The 23,277-nt window shown below is 43.7% G+C and overlaps 1 protein-coding gene across 3 annotated transcripts; it reads right to left on the bottom strand.

Annotated features, from left to right (window-relative positions):
- Positions 1–323: 323 nt before the first annotated feature.
- LOC137420760 (COMM domain-containing protein 4) lies at positions 324–23,004 on the bottom strand. Of its 3 annotated transcripts, XM_068106099.2 has the most exons (9): positions 22,795–22,930; positions 22,624–22,695; positions 15,029–15,094; positions 12,889–12,928; positions 12,551–12,670; positions 9,525–9,569; positions 1,286–1,366; positions 1,004–1,180; positions 324–522 (listed from the first exon to the last, which is right to left on the bottom strand). In XM_068106099.2, the coding sequence occupies exons 1-9, from the start codon at positions 22,795–22,797 to the stop codon at positions 482–484; spliced, it is 645 nt and encodes a 214-aa protein (XP_067962200.2). In that variant the 5' UTR covers positions 22,798–22,930; the 3' UTR covers positions 324–481. The 3 variants fall into 3 exon arrangements, with proteins under 3 accessions (XP_067962200.2, XP_067962201.2, XP_078628459.1); XM_068106100.2 differs by lacking the exon at positions 9,525–9,569 and having other exon boundaries at positions 22,795–23,004; XM_078772333.1 differs by lacking the exons at positions 22,624–22,695; positions 22,795–22,930 and adding an exon at positions 15,582–15,618.
- Positions 23,005–23,277: the final 273 nt, after the last annotated feature.

The raw sequence follows: 23,277 nt of genomic DNA, 5'->3' as shown, positions 1-23,277 counted from the left end.
ACGTTGCGAGAAGATCCCACTAGGTAACAAAACATTGCTTATGGGCACAATCACGTTTGGGCCCGTGGTTTTGAACCTGGCCAATCACACTTGGGCTATCTTCAGTGCTCTCTGGCTTGGACGTGGCTTTCTGTCAGGCTGCACACGTTAGTTAATTCCCTTGCTCGTTTTGCCAATGTGTCACCCACTGCCAGTTTCTTGCCTTTTTTTTTTTACCTCTGCTGCTGGCCTCTGCTTTTTTTTACCCATTTTACCTCTGCTGCCATGCTCTTCTATGAGCCTGTATTTTATAAACAACAACAAACAAAACGGTACAGGTGAAATATGTGAAAAGAGCTATATTGTACATAAGTGCGAAATAAATTTCCATGTAAATACATCTTGCATTTCAATACGTAAACAAAATAGGTTTCACTACAAAATCGATTGATTTAATCACATTAGTGAAACAGAACGATAGTAATAAAGATTGAAATAAAGTTTAACAAACGTCATCCATCATCTTCAGCGCCTGTTTTAGTTCTGCGGAAGGTGGGGAGGGAATGTAGTAAGATCAAAATGCATTCAAAAAAAGTTATTAGATTAATGAACAGAATTATAAATAATTAAATTGATATATGTGGGAAAATTACATGCCCAGACCAGGATTCGAACCCAGGTCCAAGAAGACCCTCTCGTGTTCAGGCCGTTGGTGCTCCTATGGTTGGCAGCGAGTGCCCCGGAAGCATTGACGGAAAGAGCGTGTCAATCATATATGTTGGAAAATTTCATGCTTGGTCAGGGTCACCCAGATAGCTCAGATGGCTCAGCAATGGTACAGTTTTCCAGAGGACCTGGGTTCGATTCCTGGTCTGGGCACGTAATTTTCCCACATATATCAATTTAATCAAAAAAAATTGAAGGAACACAATGCTCAGTTACAATCCAAATGATATTACAAAAACAATATTATTTTGATTCCAAATGAAGTTATTTTTGAAAGTCGTATGCATACTCGTCTTACCCATCAGCATCAGATGCAGCTGGCCGTTTGTCATGGTAAAAGAGACTGGCCGCACCTCACTCGTCATCCCGTCCTGCACATTCAGCTTGAGCTGCACTGAAGGCTCATTCACCTCAAGTAACTCACTGGAGCTAAGGATGTAATCAACACGCCATGCCACACCGGCCAGCCTGCTCACTGCATCCCACAATAAAAAATAAAATAAAAAAGGGACAAATAAGAGCATCATCAAACCTCGTATGCCATGCGACTCAAAAATAAACCTTCTGTCCAGATACTTACAGCGCATGCTCTGAGCTTTCAGCTTTCCCTGCAGTTCACCTAGCTTGTCTTCATAACACTTACAAAGTGTGACAGCATGTTCTGTCGAACAAACACCACCACATTACTGGGGTGAGAGGTCCCATTGTACTCGCAAACAGTTTCACCCAAAATGCGAAAGGCAAGAAGAAGAACCTCTGTTATTTCATTTTGTATGTTATTTCATCACCCAACATTTGTATAAAGAGCGATTCCAATTTAATCGGCTCAAATCTCCGAGTATTATTTGTTTAAATGGAACCTCAAAGCTCACAACTATCTACCCTAGACATGCCGTTGTTTGAAGACTCCCTCTGGAGGATATTACTATGCCAGGAAATAATTTTGACGGATATAAAAATTCACATCGGCAATAACGTGGGCACGATATCTACATCAACACAATATGCAGAAAAATGGGAAATGGGGTGAGTGAATAAACTGAGAAAACTACATCTGATCAAGAAGAGAAGGTAGGGAAATGTGGGGGAAAATGGAAATTAAATATTTCGAGATTTAAAACCCCCCATTGAGTATATATTTGAGTTTCTTGGAAGGGCGATGGGCCTCATCAAAGTCAAGAAACTGAGCGCGATTCAATGAGGTCTCAGTCCTGAAACCGTACATGCTACACATCAATGTCTCAATGGCATCCAGTACAGTTTGGCCAGACGGAAGCCTCTCCTCAGTGAAAGACAAATGAAATCCTGCTTGGAGTTTGCAAAAAAAACACCTAAAGGACTCTCAGACTGTGAGAAACAAGATTCTGTGGTCTGATTAAACCAAGATTGAACTGTTTGGCTTCCATCTGGCCACTCTGCCATAAAGCCCAGATCGGTGGGGTGTTGCAGTGATGGTTGTCCTTCTGGAAGTTTCTCCCATCTCCACACAGGATCTCTGGAGCTCAGCCAGAGTGACCATCGGGTTCTTGGTCACCTCTCTCACCAAGGCCCTTCTCCCCCGATTGCTCAGTTTAGCCAGGTGGCCAGCTTTAGGAAGAGTCCTGGTTGTTCCAAATTTCTTCCAAAAAAGAATGATGGAGGCCACTGTGCTCTTGGGAACCTTTAATGCAGCAGAATTTTTTTTGTAGGCTTCCCCAGATCTGTGCCTTGACACAATCCTGTCTCTGAGCTCTGCAGGCAGTTCCTTCGACCTCATGGCTTGGTTTTTGCTCTGATATGCATTGTCAGCTGTGAGACCTTAAATATAGACAGATGTGTGTCTTTCCAAATCATGTCCAATCAATTGAATTTACCACAGGTGGACTCTAATCAAGGTGTAGAAACATCTCAAAGATGATCAAGAGAAATGGGAGGCACCTGAGCTAAATTTCAAGTGTCATAGCAAAGGGTCTGAATACTTTTGTCAATGTGATATTTCAGTTTTTTCTTTTTAATAAATTTGCAAAACTTTCTAAAATCCTGTTTTCTCTTTGTCATTATGGGGTATTGAGTGTAGATTGTTGCGGGAAAAAATGAATTTAAACGATTTCAGCATAAGTCTGCAACATAACAAAATGTGAAAAAAGTGAAGGGGTCTGAATACTTTCTGAATGCACTGTATTAGCAGCTGGGTCTCTGCTGCGTGGCCTTATATCTGGCACTCACTTTCGTAGATGCAGACAGTTGCAAGAGTTCCTAGCTCCTCGGTTTCAAGTCCTCTATTTTCCTTCCTTCCTGACAATGACCAAGTTGGATGAAGAGGTGATAGTAGCACTACAGATCTTTTTGTCTGGTAATTATGAGACAGCATGGGAGGTGATGGACAATCCAATCGCAGACAAAGGTCTCAGATTATGGTGAGTACACGAATAAAACACAGATGGGTGAAGACTGTGAGACAGCGCAATTCTGGCTAACGTATGTCTACTACAAATTGGAAGTTGGGGTGTGAAGAGAATGACAGAGATCTGTAATCTGGTGGTGAAAGAAGGCCGCATTCCAGTGGATTGGGAACTGAGTACCCTCGTCCCTCTATACAAGGGGAAAGGTGACCCTCTGGAGTGTGGCTCGTACCGAGCGATAAAGTTATTGGAGCATGGAATGAAGGTATTGGAAAGGGTGTTGGAGAGGAGGATAAGGAAGAAAGTGAAGATCGACGAAATGCAGTTTGGATTTATGCCAGGAAGAGGAACGACAGACGCGCTTTTCATTGTGAGGCAGTTGCAGGAGAAGTACATGGAGAAGAGGAAGAAGTTGTTTCTTGGGTTTATTGATCTGGAGAAAGCATTCGATAGGGTTCCATGCAAAGTATTGACATGGGCATTGAGGAAGTTAGGAGTGGAGGAATGGTTGATCAGAGTAGTGATGGCAATGTACAAAAGAGCGCGCACAGCTGTAAGGACGAAGGACGGGAACAGTGGTGAGTTTGAGGTGAAGGTGGGAGTGCATCAGGGGTCGGTACTAAGTCCACTACTATTTGTAGCTGTGATGGAGGTGCTGGCTCAGAACGTAAAGGAGGGTTTACCGTGGGAGTTGTTGTATGCAGATGATCTGGTGTTGATTGCGGAAAGTATGGATGGACTGAAGGAAAAGATGAACAAGTGGAAGGAATGTATGGAGACAAAAGGTCTGAAGGTGAATATCGGAAAGACGAAGGTGATGGCAAGTGGTAAAGCATGTGGTGAGGTGGAAAGAACTGGGAAGTGGCCGTGTGCTGTGTGCAGGAAGGGTGTCGGAGTGAACTCCATTCAATGTACAATGTGCGCTGAGTGGGTTCATCAAAAATGTAGTGGTCTGAGAGGGTCATTTACCAGTGTGGCAGCTACATTCAAATGTAAGGTGTGCACAGAGGTGAACAGAGACGGCGTGAAGCTGGAAGGTGTGAAAACATTTTGCTACCTCGGAGACATGCTGAATGGAAAAGGTGGATCAGACTCGGCAACGGTTGCTCGAGTGAGATGTGCATGGAAGAAGTTTCGGGAACTGAGGTGCGTGCTGATGAGGAGGGGAGTGTCGCTGAAGCTGAAGGGAAAGGTGTATGCTGCATGTGTGAGAAGTGTTATGATTTATGGGAGCGAGACATGGGTAATGAACGTAGAGCAGCAACGAAGGCTGGGAAGGGTGGAAATGCGAATGGTTCGATGGATGTGCGGAGTATCGTTGAGAGAGAGGAAGACAAATGATGAATTGCGAAAGATGATGGGAATATTGCCTGTGATTGATGCTGTGAAGAGGAACAGGTTGAGATGGTTTGGTCATGTGTTGAGGAAGGATGAAAGTGACTGGTTGAGAAGAGTGATGGAAATTAATGTAGAAGGAAGTAGAGGACGGGGAAGACCGAGAAAGACTTGGCTAAAGATGGTGGAAGAAGAAATGCGGGCAAGGAGGTTAACAAGGAGAGATGCAGAAAATAGGGCAAAATGGAGAAGATTGTCATGGGGACCGCAAGGCTAACCCCCGCTCTAGCAGGGAAAATGGCCTTAAAATGCATGTTGTTGTTGTTTGTATGTCTACTACATCCAAGACTACCCTGTTTTATTGAGGCATCCGGACTAACAACATCGACCTTTGTCAAGGATCATTGGACTGTTCTTCATTACCAACCGTGTGAACTATACTATGCATATTGATTGACCAGATATTTTGCAAATCTGCAGGATATGGACAACAACCAATCCAGGTGTTTGGGCTACACTAAAGAAGGGAGCTTTTACCATGAGAAGGGGTAAAAATGACTTTTCTAAATGCCCTGTCGATCTCACACTTGAACAAACAGTAAATGCTGATGTTGCATTGAGATTGACTTTTCAGCAGCCACAAACAATTAGAATGCATGTCTGCAATGGATGCTGACAAAGTCACGAAGAACATCAATGGTCACCACCCTGAATGAAATCTCACGCATGAGTACAGTCAACACTGGTGCCGCCGAATTGCACCCAGCAAGGATGGCGACTTGGAGAGGATAATCTGTACCATTGAAAACTCATGCAATCCATTCAGAGAAACTCTCACAGGTGCGCTGTACAATGTCCAGAAAAGTAGAGTGCGCAGCATGGCTGTGAAGCAGTACATACTTTCATTCCACCAGAAGGAAGAGAAGCAGTATGCTGATTCCACAGAGGCCTGCATACAGGATACTGCCCACTTTGAGCAACCAATCAAGAGAAACAAAATCTTCAACATTGAATGTGACCATGTCAAAAACAGACGGGCAACAAATAAGAAAGTCACCGAGTTTAAATGCATGTGCGACTTACTGGGACGGCTCATCATCTTGGCACAGAAAAAGAAAATTGATCTCCAGCACGTGCTATCCTACCTGCTTATTCCTGTGCCATTGTCCCTGTGCTGCACAAATGGAACCATGGCTAAAACAGCAAAGGGTAAACATATTTGATACTTGGAAGATCAAATTGAGTCTGGAGAGCCGTCAGTGGTTGATGCTTGCATTATTGATGGCAACTTCCTTTTGCACTCGTTAGCATTGAATTTACCTCGCAGGTGGCCTTGCTCAATGCATCCTGATCCAGATCACTGCTCTATGTCGTCGGCGCATTGACATAAAATTTGATACCAATGCCACTCCATCAATAAAGGATGTATAACGGGAGAAGCAAGGCTCCAATGACATAGTCTACTCGATCATTGGCCTAGAACAAGCTCATCCAAAACTAAGTGATGCCTTGAAGTCACCCTCTTTTAAGCGTCAATTGCCTGACTTGTCAAGAGAGTGGGCAAAAAGTGAATACGGAGCCATTATATCTCAAATCGCCAGGTTTTCATCGGCTATGATGACAAAAGTGTCTGGATTATATCAATGAACAATCTTGCCGTGACAGTGGAGGTCAAGGCCCTATCAAGCAACCATCATGAAGCAGATAAATGCTTGTGTTTCCACATTAAGGAAACTATGACAGCTCCTGACTTCAGTGGCAACGTAGTTGTGAGGGCTTCAGATTCCAAAATTGCTGTCATACTCCTTTTCCACTGCCACAAATATCGGGCCACAATTTGGATGGATGTGGATTCCAGAGCAAAAAGGGGATATCTGGATATTTCTTCTGTTGCGGAGAAAATAGGACAAAATATGCACACTGCCCTTCCTGCCTTCCATGTCTTTACTGGGTGCAACTATACATCAGCCTTTATTAGGCTGTGGTAGTTCGACCAGCAACATGTCTGGAGGAGAGTGAGCAACTCCAGGAGGCGTTCGCTACTTTGACCTGCGAGAAGAAAGTCAATGAAACTACACTGGATGCCATCGAGACATTCACGTGTGGCATGTACGGTTTCAGGAATGAGACCTCATTGATTCGCGCTCTGTTTCTTCGATAAGGCCTATCGCCCGTCGAATAAACCCAAAAATCCACTCGGCCAATGGAAGGGGATTGCTGCCAGCAGTTTACCACCATGTAGAGCCGAGTTCCCTCTCCATGTGCAGCGATCAGCATTTGTGGCAAGGATATGGGCCCTTGACATGATATGGACCACGTGGCCCTTGACTTGGTTTGTCCGCACAATGTGGGCGCTTTCAGGATGAACTTTAGCCGGGGAGCGTTTGGGCGCCCCAGTCTGATACTGCCGCCCACGCGCAGAACAACTTGTGAGTGCACGTGGGTCCCGGCGGTCCCACTGGCCTAGCGCTACCATGTTTAGACAGCGAACTCCGTCCCCGGGCACCGGCACCTACTCCCGGAAGTTTGAGAGATCAGCAGTGCCGGGCACGGTAGGACACCCGCGGAGCCCCGGCGGACCGGGGACGCGCGAGCCTACGCGTTAGCGTGCTACGGCGGAATCAACGGCTTCGGCCACGGCCGGGCCGATACTCGGCCCGGTCGCCCGGAAAATGAACTGGTTCGACGCCCGCACTAGAGAGGTCGCGGGCGACTGAGATGTATTAACCAATAATTAATTAATTTGAGACGTCCGATTTCTAGTGTTTGGAAATTTGGAAGAGCTTGACCCTAGCCTTTCCCTTGCGAGGGCAAGGAGGAACTTAACACTTGACACTTAAGCTTAGTTTGAAGTACACCCTGCCAGCGCTCCCGATGGGACGGCAGGGCAATCAGAAGGGACGAGGTTCTCCTGACCACGTGGCCCTCAATCTGGGAAGCGAGAGGCGTTCCATTAGTGGACGCGCCCCTCACGCCCGACTTTTGGGCGGCCCCGGCAGGCCGTTTGTTTTGACGTTCCGTGACAGGCCCCGCACCCCCACCTCCGGGCCGACCGGGCGACCGGAATGAACCCCGGTGTCCCGATCCGAACCTTCAGAGCGGGCCGGCTGGGGAGTGCCAAGCACCCCGTACCTGCACTTTCCGTCCCTACGGTCCCAAATACCGGAACCACCCGCATACCACTTTATTCGACAAAATGAGGTGCGGCCTACAGCCTTAGAAAACCAACCCTATATAAGTCAATACCTCCAACGATACAGGCGCGCATTCGTGCCGCGTGACGTGGTGACGTCATCACGCTTTCACCTTAAAAGACTTATTTGATATAAGTTAATATCCTGATATAAGCCTTAGAAAACCAACCCTATAGAAGTCAAATGGTCCAATAAAGGGTGATGGGAGGGTGATGGGAGGGTGATGGCAGGGTGATGGCAGGGTGATGGCAGGGTGATGGCATTTTATTTTCACCACTTCAAATCGACCGAATTTCACCAAATAAGATACCACACTCGCTGCACTGATGTCATTTTTACGGCAAAAGTGAAAACAGATTTTAATTTGGAAATAAAACGAAAGCGTGCACAATGGAATCATTCGTGCTGCGTGACACGGTGACGTCATCGCGTTTCCACCTTAAAAGACTTATTTGATATAAGTTAATATCCTGATATAAGCCTTAGAAAACCAACCCTATAGAAGTCAAATGGTCCAATAAAGGGTGATGGGAGGGTGATGGGAGGGTGATGGCAGGGTGATGGCAGGGTGATGGCAGGGTGATGGCATGTGCAGCGATCAGCATTTGTGGCAAGGATATGGGCACATGCTGATTAGCAACAAATGCATCAATCTTAAGAAGAGCGTTGGGAGCTACATGGTTTCTACGATATTGTCTGGTTTGAGGGTCTGCAACTCCCTGAGAAGCTGAAGCTCTATGATGAAATGGAGAATGACAGAGATTGCGACAGTGATGATCACCTGTCTCTATCATCGGTTGATGACTGACTCGACAAAATTTCAGATTTCGTTCATACAATGTAGCCTGCATCCATTTGCTGTAGTTTCATTGGAATATTTGCAGACCTTTTCCCTAACATGTTTACTGCTTGATACATTTCATTACAGCCACTGCCAATTACTTAAAACAAGATTATTAATACCCTTAGTCTGATTTATTTTCGTTCTTAAGTGGCTGATTGCTGTTACATGTATGGTCATCTTTTGCTTCTGACAATTTCCATGTTTGTACTCATTCTAATTAAAGGTAAAATTTACGCTAATTAATGTCATTCTTATGCTAATCAGTCTGATCTCTATTCATTCTAAAGTCATGCTTCCATTCCTCGTAGGATGGGAGAAATCTGAATATACGAGTTTGATGCCTGGACTCGAAAATCTAAATAAATGTGTAATGTGGTGCTACTTCAATTAGGTGCCAAGGGCACGAGTCTGATCTGACGAAACTTAGGAATGAGCTTTTCAAGCTTTGGACCGATGGTAAAATGGAACCACACCATTGAAAACTTTGTTCCCGATTGTCTAATTAAATCGGACCGAGCTCCCTGTCGACAATTAAATGAATGAATGATCGTTTTAAGGCCATTTTTCCCCGCTAGAGCGGGGGTTAGCCTTGCGGGCCCCATGACAATCATGGTTCCCTGTTTGAGGCAATGTTTTTATGGCCGGATGCCCTTCCTGACGCCAACCCTTGGTCACCTCTTACGATGCGCAGGGATACGGTGTACCTATTCTAAATTGGGGTACACACCGTGATCATTCATCCCAGCAAGCTGGTACTCAATTTGCCGACCTCGGAAGGATGACAGGCTGAGTCACCCCCCTGGCGTTAATGCGGCGATCGACCGGGATTCGAACCCAGGATCCTACGATCCCAAGCCGGCACCCTAACCGCTAAGCCAACACCAGGCATGGTGTTGGAGGGAATTCAGGTGGAGGGAATTCGTTTTTCATAAGGGAAAATGTTAAAATTTTACAAACACGAATGCACATGATTAGTGTTAATTAAATGCATACAAATAAAATTCCACAAGGTTAGGTCACTCTGTTGCTGCGAGTGTCATGTTACTTTATCGAAAACAAACCAACCATTTGTTCTTCGATCTTGCATGATTCCCAAAGTGAGTCTTGATCCTGCAAATAGTTGCCGTTTTAACTGCTCAGAGTTTAAGATTGAAGGATGATATGGTATTCTATATTATGTTACCAAGATAGATGCTGAGTTTAAATTGCATAATTTTAATCATACTGGTATCACTGTCTTGTGTTAGAATTTCATTTTATTTTAGATTCAAAATAAACGTTCATTTTTACTTGCATTCCATGACCAGCCTCACTGATCGGTGCAAGATTTACACCATATTACAGGGAAGAGAGTTGCACATTAATTGTGTGCAGACCAAAGGAATCATGAGTTTTAAAAGTAAACAATAGATATATAATTACATAATCACTAGTGGTTCCCGATCAAAAATAAATGATAACATAATGACGTAACAACCTAAGCAACCTCACTCCCCCACGTCATATCCCATCTATAATGTTCTTCCACCCTCCCTCTCCTCTCCGTGCGGAGAGTTTGCGATCTTCTCTGTGAACCAGACTTTTTCCTGAAACAGAAAATATTAACAATATTAACCTGAGATCCCTACCCATAGGTGAAAAGGAATAAAATCGACCAAGTACCACGTAAGTCTGTGGGTGGGCGAGAAAATTTTTTCCCGCCCGTGAAAAACTGCAAATATGCAGGATACAGGGCCACGAATGTAGAAGAAGGTTGCATTTTATCAACCACAAATATGCGGAACCCGCGAATGGCAGGGTCCGACTGTATACATATATACAGTCACGTGAAAAAGTAAGTACACCCCATGTAAAGTTTTGACTTTTTCAACATATTTCAACATACAGCTATTTGATCTTCCTTTCAAAATATTGATACATAAAGGTAATATAATATAACAAATATCATGAAACATTTACATTTTGTAATCCATTGTATAATTTAAATAAACATAAATGCAAATTTCGCATGTGGAAAAAGTAAGTACACCCCTACACGGCCTACATTTATCACTACTTCAAATACCTAAAATTAAAATCTGGTGCACCAGCTCAGGTGCAAATGATTAGAACATCGTTAGAAAGGATCTTGGAGGAACCTGTCTTATTTAAACCTCAGACATTTAGTTTGGTTTGCTCTTTGTTGTTGAAGTGTGCGGCGTCACCATGCCTAGATCAAAAGAGCTCTCTGAGGCCTTCAGAAAGAAGGTTATAGATGCCTACGAGTCTGGGAAGGGATTTAAAAAGATCTCCAAACTAATTGAAATCAATCATTCGACTATCCGGAAGATCATCTACAAGTGGAGAAGATTCCAAACAACTGCCAACTTGTTCAGGCCAGGCCGCCCCAGCAAGTTCAGCCCGAGAGCAGACTGCAAGATGCTGAAAGAAGTCTCTAAGAACCACAGAATGTCATCACGGGACCTACAGGTAGCTCTTGCCCCTGTTTATGTCAAAGTGCGCGAGTCTACCATTAGAAAGAGGCTGCACAAATTTGATCTACATGGGAGGTGTGCCAGGAGGAAAACTTTGCTGTCCAGAAAGAACATCAGGGCAAGATTAAAGGTTGCCAATGAACACCTCAGCAAAGACAAGCCCTTCTGGAACAATGTGCTCTGGACAGATGAGTCAAAGGTAGAGCTATTTGGCCACAGTACCAGAAGACATGTTTGGTGAAAACGAAAGACAGCATTTGACCACAAGAACCTGATACCAACTGTAAAACATGGTGGTGGAAATATTATGGTTTGTGGCAGCTTTGCTGCATCAGGTCCTGGGCAGCTCACAATCGTAGAATCCACTATGAATTATTCATTGTACCAGAGGGTGCTTGAGGATAATGTGAGGCCATCTGTCGGAAAGTTGAAGCTCAACTGAAGGTGGACCTTGCAATATGACAATGACCCTAAACATACCAGTAAATCCACCAAGGATTGGCTGAAAAGAAAGAAATGGAGGGTTCTGGAATGGCCAAGTCAAAGCCCGGATCTAAATCCCATCGAGATGTTGTGTGGGGATTTTAAACGAGCTGTGCATGCAAGAAACCCCTCAAACATCGCACAGCTGAAAGAATTCTGCATGGAGGAGTGGGCAAAAATTTCTCCCAGTCGATGTCAGAGACTGGTAGACAGTTATAAGGAACGCCTACTTGAGGTTGTTTCTGCCAAAGGGGGCAATACCACCTATTAGGGCCAAGGGTGTACTTACTTTTTCCACATGCGAAATTTGCATTTATGTTTATTTAAATTATACAATATATATGAATATGAATGATCGTTTTAAGGCCATTTTCCCCGCTAGAGCGGGGGTTAGCCTTGCAGGCCCCATGACAATCATGGTTCCCTGTTTGAGGCATGTTTTTATGGCCGGATGCCCTTCCTGACGCCAGATTTAAATTTAAATTATACAATGGACTACAAAATGTAAATGTTTCATGATACTTGTTATATTATATCACCTTTATCTATCAATATTGTTGAAATGAAGATCAAATAGCTGCATGTTGAAATATGTTGAAAAAGTCAAAACTTTACATGGGGTGTACTTACTTTTTCACGTGACTGTATGTTTAGATACATATGTATACATAATACATATGCAAACAGATGTATACATACAACAATACAGCTTTAAAAAACGACATTACTTTCCGGTGCACCTTTTATTTTTCCACATAGACTCCATCAATTGCAATGCATTTTAATGAACGCATCAATCTGACTCTTGTTTTCCTGTGTCATTGCGAGTGCAGGCTGCCCACTTGGATGCTTGTCGTCGATATTGGTTCCCCCGCTTTTGAAACTCTTTGCCCAACATCAAACATTGCTCACATCAAGGGTAGAGTTACCGTACACATTCTTTAAATGCCCATGAATATCCACTGGAGGAACCTCTCCAGGAGTAAGAAATTTATACTATAAATTTTTCGTTTTATTTCACTAGAATTTTCTGGCATACAATTTCCACAAAGTGATACAATATCATAAATCGTATTAGCCAAATTTTGCATCCACAATACATCGTTTGCATAGAAGTAGGCAGGACTGGGTTACCTTTGGGCAGGCCTAGCTGCTGCAGCTCACTCGACAGTGACTGGCCATCTACGCTGTACTTGGCTGCACTGCTGATGATGAATTCCAACACAGCAATCGTAGCCTTTACGTCTCCAGCCTCTGTGAGTGAAGTTATCAAAATTCTCCTTAAGTTAATGCTCCTGCCAACACAAAGACATTTAGATCTATTTGTGCATGCAAATTTCATGCAACCGAGTTAAATGAGAAATATCACAATGAGGCAGTACAGCCACTAAATGAAGCAGGCTATGTTTTTTTTCTTTTCTTCTTTTTTTATGCATGGTCTGGGCTCGTGGAAGAGTCTTGCTTAAACTTACCAAACTTGGCATCAGAGGTTAGTTTCCCCACTTTTTCATACTGTGAGAAAAAAAGAAAATCAAAGTAAAATGCTTCACAAAACGACTTAAAAACTAACAAATTAACCCACATGTTATCAAAACATTGAAATGTTTCAGAGTTTCTCCTGAAGTTATATACAGCATATCAAATTGGGTACACTTAAAAGTTGGGTTTTTATGCTTTAGCAACCCCAATATGCTTCTAATGTGCAACCACAATGAGCAGTTACTTTGTTGAGGATGTTTCAAAATAATGACATCACAGGACCATCTCACAATTTTTCCATCCCTCTATTTGTTGTTTTCCTGTGATTCAGAAATTCTAGAATCTGGAACTCAGTGTGCGATCAGACTGACATTATATATTGTAACGGATAGCACACTGAGCAGTAAAATAATTTAAATTCTTTATTAATCACCTTTGGTGGGTGTGTGGCGAGTGGAATGTGGAATAATGATTTATGGGAGCGAGACATGGGTAATGAACGTAGAGCAGCAACGAAGGCTGGAAAGGGTGGAAATGCGAATGGTTCGGTGGATGTGTGGAGTATCGTTGAGAGAGAGAGGAAGACAAATGATGAATTGCGAAAGATGATGGGAATAGAGCCTGTGATGGATGCTGTGAAGAGAAACAGGTTGAGATGGTTTGGTTATGTGTTGAGGAAGAATGAAAGTGACGGAAATGAATGTAGAAGGAAGTAGAGGACGGGGAAGACCGAGAAAGACTTGGCTAAAGTGGTGGAAGAAGAAATGCGGGCAAGGGGGTTAACAAGGGGAGATGCAGAAAATAGGGCAAAATGGAGAAGATTGTCATGGGGACCGCAAGGCTAACCCCCGCTCTAGCAGGGAAATGGCCTCAAAATGCATGTTGTTGTTGTTGTTGTTGTTGTATTAATCACCTGATGTTTCGAGAGCAAACTAGTTCTCTTCCTCAGAGGCGTTGAGTGTGGTGTGGTGGTGAAACCGTTAAGTTCCGTTGGGGACGGTTCATGTCATGGGAGGGTCCAAGTCCTTGCCAATCACAGGGTTCCCCTGCATTCAAATGACTCTGCCGTTTTTGACATTGTAATTGATTGCGTAGTGCTATGTATGTGGGGTGTAAGTCGATGTGTCGGTTGATGGAGTTTTTAATCAGAGTACCAGGCCTCGATAATCTCGCGGTTCACTCTCAAAGATTCTGTGCCAAGGATCGTGGTCTGATTCCATGAGAACGAGTGTTGGTGTGTGTATGTGTGTCGCAACCAAGGACAACCTGTTTTGTCGTCTTGCAGCACGTTGGTGTTCAGTTAGCCTTGTGGTTAAACTTTTGGATGTTTGGCACATAATTGGCTTCACAATCTTCACATTGTATGTTGTAGATGACATTCTGTCAAATTTGTTAACGTGGTCTTTTGGCTTTGACATGTGGCCAAACATCCAAACGTGCCTTTGCTAAATCTTATACAAATAAGCGTGCCTTTGCTAAATCTCATACAAACTTTCCAAAGACAATCTTATACAAATAAGCGTGCCTTTGCTAAATCTCATACAAACTTTCCAAACTGCCCAATTGTCCTTTTCTCCATTGGTTAGACACCAGTGTGTAAATAGTGAATGGGAATTTTGCCTCGTAGTTTAATTATGGTCAATGATTAGCCGATGCCCCACTTACGGTATCGCTCACCTGTTCTTGATTTACAGTAGTGGGACGTCTAGAGCTCAGTTCCCTGTCTGGGGGTGATTTGCCAGGAACGTAACGCAGGAATTGGAGGTGTGGACCCTACCTAAATCAATAGTCTCAGATGGCGTCTGTGGTCGCTCAGCAACCCATTGTGCCACGGAGTTATCTGCGGCTCATCAACTTCAGGGTCAAAGGTCAGGAAACAAGTTCAAGAAGCGCCTCGTGACCCAGCCACCAAACCAGTAACATTATATACTTACATTACGCCTGATTAAAAACCAAATGGAATACGTTTTCAAAAACGTGGGGTAATTTACGTGGGGTAAATACAGGAAAATGGCGGAGCTATGACCCACCACGCCCACTGTATAATCCCATGTCTTCCACCCACACCCCTCCCATCCATTTTTTTTTTAAAACACAACTCTCAAAACCACAATGGAGAAATAGATAACTTGCATCTAAGGTTTCCTCCAAGAGCCCCTTAAGAACTTGGATACAGAGCAAGCGCATCTTCACAGATGTCTACGGAAGGGAAGAATAAAGGGAGAAACAAGGTGATAGAACAGCTAAACAAAAATGTGTATGGGCACTATTGCCAAAGCGATAACTACATGCTGACTAACACGCTTCATTTGTCATGGTGAAAATAAGATGTTTTGTCCTTTGGTTCACAACCATCCTAAAAGGTAGCCTGAATCACAATTGCAATTAAATCTTAGAAAATGTGTGCAATTATTTTTTGATTGTTGATTGCTCGTCCACGTCTGCTTTGTACTCAAACAAAACATGACGAAAACAGCAGGGTTCAAAATAAGCAGTGGCCAAATGCCACCAAAAACTCTGTTTGACCACCATAACCTGGCCCTAGGTGGCCCGTGTGGCCACTTGTCAAAATTGTCGATGTATTCGGTCGTTACGTATCATTGCGCAATCTCAAGCAACTAAACTTGCCAAGGGGTTTACGGGTCATACGGCAAAGGTTGTAGCGACTTCATTTGCTCCCCCTCACCAAGAGTTCCGAAGGTCAGGCGATTCAAATTATTTTCGTAAACACGTACCGTGTATCGCCGCTTCCGGTAATGGTGGACAAGGGTATTACGAATGACACTTCAGAATCCTCAATTGTATCACGAGTAAGAGGACTCAGTGTTATTTTCACATTCACTTTGCCTACGTTGCTTTAGGCTTGACTTGAATGCAAAGAATAAAAACAGAGGAATTCCCGTTTTATCGCCTGTTCCCGCTTAGGGAACGTGTATATATAGCAGCTTGAGCCATCGTTTTACCTTATGGCATTTTTATATGGCCGATTCAAATGGCACAATAAAATAATAACTTCAATAATTGGCAGTATTAAAATGAATAAAGCGATTCACCACAACCGCTCCTGTGGATATATTTTAAATTATTTTGGGATTGTAAAAACGGTAATTAACCCCCTAATGATTAATCTCACCTGACAGGCCAGCGCTGTAAACAAACCCGCACAAACAGCTTATCCAGGTGTGTCCATGTGTCCCATTACCAATTGGCTTGCCAAGCCAACCATCCCTTATCAACCGTTTCCATGGAGCCGAGTGCTAGCTTGAGTGCTTAAGCCACTTGACGAGCGCTCTACAAGCTGCTTGGTAATGGAACACACCGACTGAGCCGTATCTATAACTGAAGCGAACCCCGCTGTGGTCATAGGTAGGCAGCAAAAGCAATTAGTTATTACCTCCAACTTGGATTACCATAGCCCAAGGAGGCTGTTCAGCTCACTGGTTTCAGTTAAAAACATGGTGTTCATGTGCAGCTTACTGGTTTCAGTTAAAAACATGGTGTTCATGTGCAGCTTACTGGTTTCAGTTAAAAACATAGTGTTCATGTTCAGCTCACTGGTTTCAGTTTAAAACATGGTGTTCATGTGCAGCTTACTGGTTTCAGGTAAAAACATGGTGTTCATGTTCAGCTCACTGGTTTCAGTTTAAAACATGGTGTTCATGTTCAGCTCACTGGTTTCAGGTAAAAACATGGTGTTCATGTTCAGCTCACTGGTTTCAGTTTAAAACATGGTGTTCATGTTCAGCTCACTGGTTTCAGGTAAAAACATGGTGTTCATGTTCAGCTCACTGGTTTCAGGTAAAAACATGGTGTTCATGTTCAGCTCACTGGTTTCAGTTTAAAACATGGTGTTCATGTTCAGCTCACTGGTTTCAGTTTAAAACATGGTGTTCATGTTCAGCTCACTGGTTTCAGGTAAAAACATGGCGTTCATGTGCAGCTTACTGGTTTCAGTTTAAAACATGGTGTTCATGTTCAGCTCACTGGTTTCAGTTTAAAACATGGTGTTCATGTTCAGCTCACTAATTTCAGGTAAAAACATGGTGTTCATGTGCAGCTCACTGGTTTCAGTTTAAAACATGGTTGTGCAGTGTTCTGTTTTGCTTCCGGCTGCAATCACAGGAATTCCCATGAGTTGAAAGTGACAAAAAGCATCACTTTTCACAAGTAGGGAAACTTTATTTTATATTAAATAAGATTTTGAAATGTTTAACGATGTTATTATTATTATTTTGTTATTGTTTTTCTCGGCGGTGAAGTTTCAACTCTATAGTATTTGCCTGATCAGTCGCCAATTCGGCTTACGTTTATGCTGTGTTTAATTTATCATGTGAACATAAATTGTCATAATCTGCACCAGGAAAGTGTTTCACAGTATATCAAGTTTGTGTGTGTGTGTGTGTGTGTGTGTGTGTGTGTGTGTGTGTGTGTGTGTGCACGCGTGTCATTGGTTTTTAACTCCATATGCGGGTTTCTTATTGCTTTTTCTTCCTTCTTTCGACAAAAAGGGTTGGCGGCAGGAAGGGCATCCGGCCGTAAAACATTGCTTCAAAAAGGGGACCAAAAAACAACAACAACCACGGTCCCCGAAAAAGGCCAACCCCCGCTTTGCGGGGAAAATGGCCTCTAAAGGTGTTTTTTTTTTTCTTAATGCTTAAGAGAAAGACAATCACAGTGGAAATTGTTTCTGGACGATTATCAATTTGTAGTTTAACCCCCCTCCACCACCTCCCACTACACTTTCATTCTATTTTATTTAGGCACTGAGACTCAGTTATTCTCGCAGACTAACTAAACCTGACGCCTTCAGACTTACTAAAACCTGACTCAGTTTTGTCAGTCACCTTCGTAGCTCTATTACGAGGTTCAGAAAGAAAACCAAAAAGAGGAAAACAAATGTGAACCAATCTGTCAACAGAACCCAATAAAGTTGATATGTGTTCACGCTTATCACACTTTCAGCTATGCATGTACCTCTCGCGTTCTAGCGAGGGAAGGGTATTCCAATATGGTGGCTGCTTGCCCTGTGAGTACATGCTGCAGCTATGCTACAGTTGTATATACAGCTCGGTGAACACACCCCGGCACATGTGCTAGTCCGAGCTTTTCTTTTCTTTTTTTAAGGTTTAATGGTGCTTTCAGAGCCCGCGAGGCTCTATATATGCCACGCACCCTAACATCCAAACAAAACCAAACCAGGAAGTTTACACTAGAAAAATTAGAGACTCACACTGCTAACCCCGTATCTTTGATGAACTTTAAAACTGATCTACAAAACCCAGGATGTTTCAGATCCAGCCAGCGAAAGGCTTCCGGCAGACCTGACCACGTGAACCCCATTCCGCGGACAGAAAGCTGAAGACGAGATCTAGCATTATTATAACGCGGACAAAAAGAAAAAACATGGTGCAAATCTTCGGGAACCTTACACCGATCACACCACCCCAAGGGATGGCACCCGATCCTGTGAAGATAAAAATTGAGAAAACAATGTCCAATTCTAAGTCGAGATAAGATAGACTGCTCCCTTCGAGGGAGCTGGGGAGACGACCCCAAGGACACGATCGATGGATGCACCTTGTGACACCACCTCCCCTTAGGGGAGGAGTCCCACTGACTTTGCCATATAACATTAATTTTCTGTTTAATTAAATTAGAGAGGTCTGCCTGGCCTAGCGGAACCGGGGTTTCAAAATCCAGATTGAGGGCACGTTTGGCCGCCTGATCACACACTTCATTGCCTGCAATGCCCACATGGGCCGGGACCCAACATAGATCGACGACCGTGCCCCTCCAATGGGCCAAACTTACGAGATGAATTACCTCCAGAACCAATTCGTTCCTACTGCCAGGCTGGAACGACCTAAGCGCTATCAGTGCCGAGAGAGAGTCGGAAAATATGACCGCGCTGAGGGGATAAAAGTCTATAATCCATTCAAGAGCCAAAACAATTGCATAAAGTTCTGCCGAAAATATCGACAGGTGGTCTGAAAGCCTGAAAGCCTTGGTCACCTTCACATCAGGGATGCAGAAGGCAGCCGCAGTGCGGCCAAGACCCGGATCTTTGGAGCCATCTGTATAAGCATGGAGAGATTGACTCCAAAACTTGTGAATGAATTCAACAGCCATGTTTCTTGTCACGACGGGATTGTCCCTGTCTGTCATACTCTGTAAATCCAAGTGAATTCTTGGAACCACGAGGGTCCAAGGCGGCCATAGGGACACTTTATTGGCTGAGTTAACCGGGGGGAGGTCCAACCCCAACCCTTTAACCGCCCTAACACACTTGAGACCAAAGGGGGGAAGCCGACGGAGATTACCGAGAGCATGATACTCCCAGCAATCCAGGAACAGAGAACTGCCAGGATGGTTTACCCCGAAGGAAATGCATTTGGACCAATATTTGAGAATCGACACTTCCCATCGAAGTGACAAAGGCAACTCACCCGCTTCGACCAGGAGAGCACTCACTGGAGAGCTTTTAAAGGCACCAAGACATATGCGGAGAGCTTTGGACTGAACTCCTTCCAACCTCCTCCGGATGGACAGGGACATGTCCCAAAAGGCTTGACACCCGTAATCAAAGTGCGAGCGTATTAGAGCTCTGTACAAGATAAGGAGGCTATCCTGGTGGGCACCCCAAGAAGTTCCCGAGATACAACGGAGAAGGTCGAGACCCTTCGAGCACTTAGCTACAAGTTTGACACACTGGGCATTCCAGGTTAAGCCCTTATCAAAGATCACCCCCAAAAAGGGGACCACCGGAGAGACTTTTAGGGCCATGCCATTGACTGTTAATCTGACGTCCTCAACCTTTCTCTTGAGAGTAAAGATTCCAAGCTTAGACTTTGGCCCAGAGATGGCAAAACCCCATTTTGCAGCCCACTGCTCAATACTGACAACATCAGCCTGAAGGCGCTTGGAGATGAACTTGCCCCGAACCCAGATAGCTATATCATCGGCAAACAAAGACAAATTGCCCCGCACCCCTGGAAGAGAGGCAACATCATTTATCATTATGTTAAAAAGGGTGGGACTAATAAAACTACCCTGGGGAATACCCTTTTTAGTGAGAAACACAGAGGACAGCGCAGCACCAACACGCACTTGAAAGGATCTTCCAGACAGGAATTCACGGACCCACCAGAGAAGTCTGCCCCTGATGCCTAACTGGTGAATCTTAAACAGAAGACCGTCCCTCCAGACAGAATCATAGGCCTTCTGAATATCAAGGAAAACCCCCAGCACCGACTCGCGGACGATGAAAGCCTTCCTAATGTCATTCACCAGAAAGACTATTTGATCTGAAGAGGACCAACCCCTCCTGAATCCACTCTGATATCTATTAAGCAGATTATTCTTTTCTAAATAAAATATCAGGCGTTCATTAACCATCTTCTCCATAAGTTTGCTAACAACAGAAATAAGAGCTATAGGGCGGTAAGAGGATGGATCTGTAGGATCCTTACCAGGCTTTAGAACAGGAATGATTATGGAATGCTTCCACGCACAAGGGAGCCTTCCTGATGCCCAGACCTTATTGAACAACACCTGAAACACTTCCAAGACACTATCATCCATGTGCTTGAACATAGAGTGAGTGAGCGAGTCAGGGCCAGGAGCACTATTCTTGGATTTGGAAATTTAAAAAACCACCTTTTAGAGGCCGTTTTTCCCCGCAAAGCGGGGGTTGGCCTTTTTCGGGCACCGTGGTTGTTGTTGTTGTTTTTGTTGGTCCCCTTTTTGAAGCAATGTTTTACGGCCGGGTGCCCTTCCTGCTGCCAACCCTGTTTGTCGCCTTTTACGACAAGCAGGGAATTACCAGTGAACGGGTACTCAATTAGCCGACCTCGGAAGGGTGACAGGCTGAGTCAACCCCCCTGGCGTTAATTCAGCGATCGACCGGGATTCGAACCCAGGATCCTAGGATCCTAAGCTGGCACCCTAGCCGCGAAGCCAACACCAGGGCTACTGATGCGTGATTTGGCATCCAAAAATGCGTGATTTGGAAATGACATGCTTTAATTCACCCAGAGAGAAATCCATGTTAAGCGGGGAGTTGTCCGGGCTCACATCCCAGAGAATGTCTTTATGCTGGGAGACAAACTGACGCTTGACCTCACCTGACTCCGAGTCGACAGGATCATCCCCTGACTAGTCCGAGCTTGGTTTGCATGCCTCGGGATATAGAAGCAAGGCCACAAGCATGCAAAATGCACACATCACACCTGTTAGCCGCATGCTCGTCACGCAAATTCACATTCTGTTCGATTAACTGTTCTTTACATCAAATTTTGACCCACTTATTTTTTGAAACTGAATGTTCATCAAATAAAAAATACTCAAGTTTTACAGTGACATGTATTTAGTACTATTTTCGAGATTTCATGACTACACTTATCTTGCCAATAGCTGAAAGTTTGGCAGAGCTAATAATCGTTTTGAAAACGCAATAAATATTAAATATGTTTATATATGAAAATATTTTTCCACAGCAAGCATTAAAATTGTCCTAGTATTATTTTGCTGTAAGTTAGGAGGTAGATGATGGAATAGCTGACTGGGAATGTTCTGTTATTAAGAGTTGCGAGGTTGCTGGTATGAAAGCACTGAAATTTGATCTGTAGGCGTCATGAGAAATAGTAATTTAAACGTACATACTGATTTTTATGAAGTTTGATTCACCAACAAATAATATACATTCGGGCCACCAAAAATGCTAGTAGGTAACCAAAAAAAAAAAAAAAAAAAAAAAAAATCTGTTTAGGTGTCCCGGCGGATCACAAAAAAAATAAATTAGGGCCCAATTATTCTTAATGCCATGAAAAAAACCTTGGTACAACATGGGTGATTAATCAAGTTTATCAAAATTGTGTCTGTAGTTTCTGAGAAGAAAGCAAATACCTATTTTAGGGGACATCCTCATAATAGACCGCCTTAGACACCGATTTTAAAAATTAATGCTGGGAACAAATGTTGGTACATCACAGTTGATGAACGGAATGTTATGGTCAAATTTATGAATTGTATGTGTAGTTTCTGAGAAGGTAAATACATATTTTTGGGGGTCAAACCTGGACCCGCTTTGACCCCCGGTAGACCCTCTTAGACCCCGATTATTTTTAACGCCGTGAACAAACTTTAGTTGCAACATAACAAAGATCATTTGTGCCATGTTTGGTCACAATCGCATCAGCGGTTTTGGAGAAGTTGCAAATGTTTATGGGTGGACGAACGGACGGACGGACAACGCGACATCGCATAAGCTCCCTTGAACGACGCTCTCGGTGACCTAAAAAAAACAAAAAAAACTCAGCAGCTGTTAATTAATTTTGTGTGCAGCTTCAGGCTGCTGGTTTGCATCACTGCTGTAAGTGCTGCTGATGCAGTGCCCCCTGCTTGTCAGGGCAGGGTTTTGTAATGGTGCCGGCGATAGCTAGCCCACTCTTCGCAAAGGGTTCCATGGGATCTTTAACCATAGGATGTATTCGTGGGTCTTTTAGGGCCGCCATGCTTTTTGTTTAGTGATAACTTTGTGATAGGGTTAAGGAAACGCAGCGGCTTTCAATGTATAACGAAGATAAGGAGCTATTACCGTATTAGTATTATTAATTATGTGTCGAACAACTACATGGGTCATTGTTTGAAGGTATGAGCCAGTGTGCATGCTTACGTACAGCAATGCAATGTACACACGAACATACTCGTGTACAGTGTACTGTACTTACCAGCCTGGACAACGTACTAATCTCCGCCAGGACCCAGTCCGGACAATCCAAATCTCCGCAAAAGCGGAACCTCTGCAGGAAAGAGAGAACGAGTGCTGGACATAGCGAAGAACCCAGGAATACAATTGTTTTTATCATTGCTACGAAAATGCTGATGTAAACATGACTTACCATGGTTCGGTTTTAGGAACCTAAACAGGCAAATTAAACACAACCGTTTGCTTCTGCACCGGTGACACGAAATTAGACCAGTTGATCACATCCCATCATTTCCTCATTCCTCTTCATCGTTCATGTAAATGTTTTTAGACCTGGATATTTTGAATACACTCGGAAGTGACGGAAAATAATGAATAGCCGTCTTTGCACAAATATGACTTCGAAAATAAAATTCAAAAAAGGATCCGCAGACAATCCAGACATTGATGCTGTCACTAACTATACCATCGTGGCCGACAAGTAGTGGCTATTTCTCGCAATGCAGCCGTTCAAAACCCCCTGAGATATCTTCCATGAGGATTTTCGACTTTAATTTTATGAATATTGTTTATTATACTATGATATGTAATATATTAATTGGAAAAGAGATTATTCAGAAGTACTGCACTTTGCCGTTGGAAACTCCAGTCAAGGTGGCTTTCCCAGCGCTATGAG

This window comes from Myxine glutinosa, chromosome 2 (assembly GCF_964187855.1).
Source record: "Myxine glutinosa chromosome 2, kmMyxGlut1.1, whole genome shotgun sequence".
In the NCBI taxonomy this organism is placed as follows: domain Eukaryota; kingdom Metazoa; phylum Chordata; class Myxini; order Myxiniformes; family Myxinidae; genus Myxine; species Myxine glutinosa.
The sequence above is the reverse complement of the archived record's forward strand: the minus strand, read 5'-3'. Positions and strand labels throughout refer to the sequence as shown.

Bases quoted from the DNA above. Each gene is read 5' to 3' on its own strand.
- LOC137420760 (XM_068106099.2), bottom strand. The intron at 12,671-12,888 runs GTAAGTTTAAGC...CTTCACTCACAG, and splicing joins AACCTCTGATGCCAAGTTTG to AGGCTGGAGACGTAAAGGCT. The intron at 1,367-9,524 runs GTTGGTTTGTTT...TTTGTTCGACAG, and splicing joins GCAAGATCGAAGAACAAATG to AACATGCTGTCACACTTTGT.